Source organism: Perna viridis, chromosome 13 (genome assembly GCF_037379345.1).
Source record: "Perna viridis isolate PV_CMFRI_1.1 ecotype Kerala chromosome 13, ASM3737934v1, whole genome shotgun sequence".
Taxonomy (NCBI): domain Eukaryota; kingdom Metazoa; phylum Mollusca; class Bivalvia; order Mytilida; family Mytilidae; genus Perna; species Perna viridis.
In genome coordinates this window covers 12013290-12021561 of record NC_142457.1, presented here as the reverse complement: position 1 = coordinate 12021561, position 8272 = coordinate 12013290, and the positions used below count along the sequence as shown (strand labels likewise).

At 31.1% G+C, this 8272-nt stretch overlaps 1 protein-coding gene across 1 annotated transcript; it reads left to right on the top strand.

Annotated features, from left to right (window-relative positions):
- The first annotated feature begins 1003 nt into the window (after positions 1 to 1003).
- On the top strand, positions 1004 to 3269 carry LOC148599601 (uncharacterized). Its single transcript, XM_088558840.1, has 3 exons — positions 1004 to 1163; positions 1636 to 1735; positions 3098 to 3269. The coding sequence occupies exons 1-3, from the start codon at positions 1064 to 1066 to the stop codon at positions 3228 to 3230; spliced, it is 333 nt and encodes a 110-aa protein (XP_088414966.1). The 5' UTR covers positions 1004 to 1063; the 3' UTR covers positions 3231 to 3269.
- Positions 3270 to 8272: the final 5003 nt, after the last annotated feature.

Sequence of the window (8272 nt, the reverse complement as noted above, 5' to 3'; positions counted from 1 at the left end):
ACACGATACTCGTGGTGCAGACTTGCGTCGTGTTCAGCATAGGATTTTCCTAATACACAAAAAAATAAATAAGTCATTCCAAGAGTTTTATTTAAATATATTACTCTGTTAATTTTTAATCTTAAGTATGACAAATTTCCAAGAGTTATATTTAAATATATTACTCTATTAATTTTTAATCTTAAGTATGACAAATTACTAAATAAGGATAACAACAAAACTCTCGAAAACTAATCCAATCTATAAGTAAATCAAGTCCAAAATAAAGCTGACAAAATAATTACTATATTATCGGAGTAGCTTGTACAGATGTTGTCTTTACATGATACAGGCATTTCAAACAAAATAGTGGATTAAATCAAGGTTATGCAGTGCGCCATCCTAATCATGTACAGTCATAAGTAACTACATTGATTTATTTTCTATTTACTTACATGCCTTATTAATATTATCTTTTTAAAAATGGCCATGGAATAATTGTAAATTTGTTATGTGCATAACAAATAACAATTGTTTATGTGTCATTTTAACATAATCATGCTAATAGAACCATCATCCCATTTCCACTTTTACAGCAATTAGATATGTTTATATCTTATTAACTTTTCAGAATATGACGGGTAAAATAAGAAAACATGAGCATGAACAACTTAATGTTCAAATGATTACATAACTAAACACTTGAATAAGAATACGCTGAGTACAAGATTATTATGAAAACCAGGCACTAAAAGGTGATATTGAGAGACCATCTATGTGTTTATTTAGCAAGCATCATATTAAGGCCATAATAGCTTTTTTTTTTTAAATGTTGTCTTATGATATATTTGTTTTAGAAGGAACATTATCATTAAACTGCGTGAGTTTGAGATTTAAAACGAAAACCTCGAAAGGGGGCCTCAAGAAATTAAACAAATCACTGAATATTATTAAGATAATTGCATGAAATAGGATATTGGGAATATTCATCTCGTATAAATCGAAGATAAATTCCCCAGCATAGCCAGTTCTCGTTTAGAATTGATCATTCCGAGGTAAAACTTTGTGGATTACTATTTTTTGAATGAGGTCACTCAGCAAAATGATATTGTATTTAGTCCTTTCTGCTGTACTTCTCTTGAATACAGTGTCGAAAGTTGAAAGCGCTTGTTTTGGAAAACAAGGTATTTATTTTAAGTAGATTTACGTTTTAAGTCTGTTTTGATCTATATTACATAACATAACATATCAGAAGAAGGAAGATTTAATATCTCTGAAAATGATTGAGATATGTCATGAACAATTTATTCCATGTTTAAATCATGTATGTCTTCAACTGTTTGAAAAATATTTTAAAAAACCCATAACCACAAAATATGTCACAATCACAGCATATGTCAGCTTCTTGTGTATATTTTCTGAAAGACAGTTTTGATAAAAGTTGTTATCATTTTAATACTTTCTTTAAATGGAATATGAAAAAACTAATGTCATAAAAGAACAGGAACCACCTAAAGCTAAAAATAGGTAGCATATGGAACAAGCATAAAGATTTCACGATAAATGTTCCTTATCTCATAAATACCTACTGATAATAAAACTTTATTAGACGGAAGTATATATTTTTTTTAAATTAAAAAAAAAAACTCTTTATAGGTTGTGTATACAATGGTGTACAAATTAGAGAAGGGCAGTCGTTTCAAAACGATCATTGCCAGAAATGTTCATGTTTTAGTGGAATTATAGGTTGTTGTGGGTGAGTATTTTGTGATAGGCGACGACTTAATCATAATGGCATTTAAATTTGTGATCTTCCTGCCCTATATTGAATCCCAAAAACTCCACAAAAATCAAACCAAATAACGCTTTATATCTGATTCTGTAAAATGTACTACATAACGACTTTCAAAACTATTTACTACGATACTAACGACTTTCAAAAATGGTCTCCAGTTTTACCAAAAAATTGTTTGATATGTTGAACAACTCGATCAACAGAAAAACCATCCGATGGCTACTTGACTGAGCATAGGAAACCTTAAAGAATATATTAAAAGCTTAGTATAAAGAATCAAATTGGACACATTTATTAAGCTGAATTATGAGTCAGCAAATGTAAAAAACATTATTTTGATTTTTTTTCATTTGGTCGTATTGTAAGATGCACATATCTTTATAGATTAATTGCTTAACACAATTAACACAAAAATACAGAAGAAATTTACACTGTTTTTATGATAATCCTTTGGTTGCTTGAAAGGCTGATGTCCCTTTTGTTTCATACAAAACTGATTTGGGTGCCAATTATCACAAAATTTAATAACATCCTTGTTAAATGTTTGTAAATACTTTCAAATATATGTGATGTTATACACTTAAAAGGGTAATGCCAACAGCATTATCTGGAATAATGAAAATTGACGGCATTAACTGAAGCATATAAAAAAGACAAAAAAAAAAAAACAGCAAAGTTTAATTTCAAACGATAAAATATAGAATCAAATTTTTTTATAATAACATAATGAACAAATATTGTTGCTCTTATAACCAAGGTGTATTGGTGGAGAGAAGGAGATGGGTCGATAAAGGGTCTTTTTGGTCTAAAATAAAACTGAAAATTAATTATAATCATGATTTAATTGTGGGTTTGCAGATTTGAATCCATCACAAATAAGAAAACAAAAGACTTCTGCATAGAAAGGACAGAAGAATTGCTTGTTGAAGTTTACCAATTCTCAGATATTCTGTCAAATTTTGTACTTTTCAGTCACGTCATGGTCATATCTTTGGTAAGGAAAAGATGTTCACACCCAAAAACGACTTCATATTTAGTGAATACATTCACTATTTCATCGTTAATCATTTCTAAAAATATCTTTCTTTGGTGTGGACATACTTTTCTGGATTTTCTAGATGCTTATTGTCTAAACAATAGGTATACCCCAGAAAACAAAATAAAAAAAAATGATTTCGTTTTGTTTTTATAAGAGTAAAGGAAAAAAAATTAAAGACATGTTATCTTATTGAAAACTGAAATTATATCACCGTGATACAAGTAGTTCTTGTTATTGTGCATATGTTTTGAAAAAAAATAAGCTCTAAAACACAATGTTTTCAGAACTGGGCAAGTGATTCGACACGTTCATCCGAAATGTGAAATTGTTCAGCTGACAAGATGTTATCAAACAGCAGTTCAAAAGGGTAGTAGAGAAAAGCCATGTCCCTATTGGTATGGAGCTGAGCCAAACTAAAGAGCTTGAACATTTCCTAATAAAACTAATTACATTTGATACGAATTTAATTTATTATTCATCGATGATACAGATTAACCCTTCCATCTGCAAATAAATTATATTCATGTCCAAATGCACGTATGCCTGAAACCAGTTCCTATGTTCAATTTCGTCCATAGAGATCTTTTCAATTTTTCCAGGTTTTGCTAAATTTTTATGATCTGGCCCAAAAGGCTAGGTGAGTTATTGCCATCACGTGGCAACTCTCCTCGTCGTCCGTCGTCGTTAATCATTGTTCAAAACTCTTCCCCTATGAAACTACTGGATCAATTAGAACTAGGCTTCGTATGAATATTTACTAGGGTGTTTTGTATAGAACTTATTATATAGTTTTTGTTCTGTCGAAAAACATGGCCACCGTTACTAAAATAGAATAAATGGGTCAGACAGAAGTGTTTTGTATATATCTCTAAAAACGTTAGGTTTATAAAAATTCCGACATTGGGTAAAAGTGTTCAATATGACGAGATCGATCTAAGGTAAATTTTTTCGTAAATCTTTTAAGCCAAATTGAAGTTTCAGCTCTTCACGGCGTCTTCTGAAAATGTCTTTATATTATTACTTTCAAAAACTTTCTCCTCCTTCGGAGGTTAAGTTTTGCTTAACAAGCCAGGTGTTTTATGCAGGCCTTTAAGAGCCTCTAATTTATATTTCAGCTTTCATAAGTCTTCTTCATGTTTTCCTAGGTCTACCTCTGCTTTTAGTGTTTTTCCTGCAATGATCTTTGTAACTTTACGAATGGCATATAAATTGTCTTGCTTCATTGTTTTAAAATGCTATTTTATTGTTCAATTTAGTAACTGCATGAAAAATGTAACACTCGTTTGTACTTTCTGTTCAGGTGATCTTTTCAAAATCCTTGGGTTTTTCATGAAGCATGATAGGCTGATCATAAATGTCATCTGAACAGAAAGTAAAATGTGAAGAAGGAACTTTTCCCAGCAAATTCATTTCAATTATGAAACACTTAAACTCATTCTTATCTGTCTAAAGTCTTTCGTGAGACAGTTGTTTGTTTGGCATCCCGTAAGCCATGGAGTCTTGTGATTCAGAGATGTCATCTGAACAGCATCAAAAACCCATAGGTCAATGTGAGTCAGACATTAATGGACAGAAGATATGAGATCTATTCACACATATTGCAACCCCAAACGTTAACGAATTACTGTAGAGGAAAGGAGTATAAAATCTATTGTAACGTGAATTGCTAAACAAGAAACAACATACACTTCAGATCCGATATGGTATGCAGAATGTTCTGAAGACAAAATAACCTTTCAACATGCAAACAAATGGTCATTGCAGCGACTACAAGTTCCGAAAGAAATTGACAAAAGCTTCCAAGCAATATCCGAAAGGAGCAGTTAAACAAGGGAAGTCCATACAACAAATGACATAATCAAGGCAAAAGAGGAAAGATGGAAACAACAGCAATATCTCTGAGCTGGTTCATAAATTATGCGTTACCCATAATATATATTGCATGAAAAATCCAGATTCTAATACTGTTCTCTGGTTCTCGTATATTGCAATATATATCGGTTGCCAACAGTAGCCACTGGGGAAAATTGGTAAAAGCAGTAGCCAAATATGTTCAGAGAAAAAATATTGATTGTAATGTAAAACGTAATCGCCAGTAATCCTTGTGTTAGGACCATGAAACGTAGCAGGTAGACAAACAACGTTCACAGATGTACCTTTTACTCTGGACTTGCTACAAGTCCCTCTCTTTATATTGAAGAATATATGAAAAAGTTTTTGATTGTATGTATCCCTCTGATAGCAAATCTACTAATTATTACTTAAAAGAGGGTCTTATAAAGTCTGATTTTGATACTGTGGTGATAATAATTGAGATGGACAGTTCATGCTGATAATAAATCTGGCTGACTAGAGTTTAATGTAATATGATACAATAGTACCTTAAACAAATTGTTAACTCAAGCAATTCCCACATGTATGTTTTCATGTAATAGTCTGTGGTCGTTATAGTTATAAACAGCGTTTGATTGCTTTTGGCAGAATCTACACCAAGAAAATTTTTGCAGATTTATTAAATTGAAAATGTGACTATAGAAGGAAACTGTTTCATGGATCTTTCAAAATTGACCTTTGTCATTTAATTGAAAATAGTTGGATATAATTGTGACTGAGGACACACATACTGACATAAGGGATTTGCAAAAGATTGCCAAAAAGTTAAGCTCTCACAAAAAAAGCTATCTGAGCACCTTATCCAAGTTAAAAGAAACACATGGATGTGAATCAGTGTCATTTAAAATACATTTTTATGATAACAGTCCTTCTACCAGCAGGAAAGCATTTTTCCTGATAGGTCTGAAAACAATTATGAAAGCGGTATTGAGGACCTGGAAGAAGTGTACCAGTCATCATTAAAGGTAATTTATATATTTAGAGAACTTTTCAAACGATATATGTAGTCTTATTACAAAAACTAATATCTTTTCTTAAGACCAATACCTTTTAATAAGATTTCTGTTTAGTTTATAAATCTCTCATACAAACTTTTAGTGTGAAGTACGTATACTTATTTTGTATGTTAGTAGTTAATTCAGAACAAAAATAATACTGTGAAATTCATTTGGGCTTACATGTATTTAGTATGAAATATGTTGTACTGTCTGTTTAGATATGTTTCACTATATATTCACTACATAGTAATTTTAGTGTTTGATTTTTCATATTGATATGAATTAAGTACCATTCTGTGTAAGAATTAGGCAATGGGTGGCACATCATATTTCTCAATTTGGTCTTTTGTGCCTCAAATAAATTCAACACATCTAGAAAACAACTAAACAGCTATCTAAATTTATCCAGAAGCATCGGTGATGCAGATATTCTTTGACTACTTATATAAGGAAAAGTTCGGGAAAATTTTCCCGCCATTTTTCCACAGTGCATTTCAACTAAATTTGACCTATCAATATCTTAACTAGGCAAACTTTTCAAACACTTTGAGAGTAATTTCTTGAGGTTATAAGGTATAAGTACTATTTACAAGGATTATTCAATAAAATGTATATTCCTTCTTCATATGCCACACCTTATACACATTTGCATGATTCTTAGACAGAGAAGTACTTAAATGTTTAGAAAACAATTTGTAAAGCTATACTGTATTGCTAACTGATAGGCGAAGAGAAACTTACAATTAATTTCAACCACGTAAAATTCAATGATAAGATTCCTTATTCTTTTTTCTCTCAACTTTTTTTCCATAATATTCATTATTTTGTTTTACATTTTAACTACATTTTTCTGTATTTACTTTATATAAGTTTCACCTACAGGAAATGTATCTGAAAAAGTATACTCTGTTCAGCTAAAAAATACACCTTTAGTAGAATCTCTTGTGTTCAGTGACAATCAATTATTAGTGAAACATATTTGGAATTTACCTTGAATTAAAAAGTTGGTACAAAGGAAACTTTTAAATGATATTCAGGATGAAATACGGGTACTATCACTGAGATCGACGAATTCTGTTCTAAGGAAAACAAGTTTTGAAAATCTTGAACGTTTCTCTTATCAAGCAATTCTTGATGAAAGGAAAGCAAGCACCAAAATTTACATGTTTCTATTGACATGTTCTTCAAACCCATCCCAAAAGAGATACATATACAAAAAGTTGATGCTATCTTGCCAGGATTAACATCAGCTGGTTCTAAGCTTCTTTCTGTACAACAAAGTTAAACATGTTCCAACACATTAACAGTCTGATAGTATGGAAAGGAGGGCTGAAGAAGTTAGCATTTTCGAGACTCAATTCCACCAACGACTGTTTGAGTTATAAGGCTACATTAACCATTGCAGACCAGACAGATGGGATGAAGAACTATTAGCATGGCAAAAGGATGTCATCATGGGTAGATCACATGAAACTATTTAGTCAGCGAAATTAACTCAATTAAAGATTCTATCAATTTGCTTGAAGCTGATCCAGTAGTAACAGTTTATCTTAGAACGCTTACCCTACCAATGCACCTCGTCCATGCTCCCAGTTTTTAGTGGAGTCCGAGTTGCTCATTTACTTTTGTTACTTTGTATGTATGATTTTAGTTACTTTATGTTCTTTGTTGTGTATGTCTGTTTTCCATGTCTGGTCTTTGTCCCTGGATTGCATTCTTTTGATTACCACTATAACCTTGGTTCCTTTGATTACTCTTACATTCTGCCAATTGGAGAAAACAATTGATTTTATTAAAAAAAAGTGCAGGGTGTAATTGCTACATCCTTCGATAACTTAAGTAACTCTCCTCTTAAGAATCGTCCAAAATGTGATTCATGGTTGAAAGACCTAGATATTTTTATTTTTGATATTTTGTTAAAAATGAATGTTACAGTTAATAAAAATTATCATGTGGCTTTTCATATAATATGTGCTCTTAGAAAATAAAGCTTATATAGAATGTACTGTAGAAAACGAAATAAAGGGAGATAACTCTGAAAATGTCACTAAATTACAATAGAAACCATTGGATTTTCAATGTTGATTTACTGCTATGAGCATACAAATTGCAAAAATGATAATACAATTTCATTATATAGACCCCCAGAACATCTTATCAACATAAATAAAAATGGGTAGCATTTTTCTTTAGTCGTACCACATATGACTTAAGTTGTATGATTCTGACAAAGACTGTCAATTAAATCTTCAAAAAAAAAAAAATAAAAACATTTTGTATCAAAATAACCTTTGGCAAAATATTTTGTTTGTTGACGCGATTGTCTCATATGTCCAGGGAATAAATTACCTCCAAGGATTCTTTTCTCGTAAGACATTAATGACAGTTGCGATCGTATGTAAAATATTTAAGAATTGTATGTTGTGACAGCTCTTAAATTGCCCCGATGTATTCATATTTTTAACTCAAAATTATATTAGCATGTTTTTAGGGGAGAAAAAAATCAACAACTAAAGAATAAGATTATTTTAAATACGCTCCCAACAGGATCGTAAATGGCTGTATTAT

Excerpts from the sequence above, each read along its gene's own strand:
- LOC148599601 (XM_088558840.1), top strand. The coding sequence starts at position 1,064 with ATGAGGTCACTCAGCAAAATGATATTGTATTTAGTCCTTTCTGCTGTA. Across the intron at positions 1,164-1,635 it reads CGCTTGTTTTGGAAAACAAG|GTTGTGTATACAATGGTGTA; the intron begins GTATTTATTTTA and ends AACTCTTTATAG. Across the intron at positions 1,736-3,097 it reads GGAATTATAGGTTGTTGTGG|AACTGGGCAAGTGATTCGAC; the intron begins GTGAGTATTTTG and ends CAATGTTTTCAG.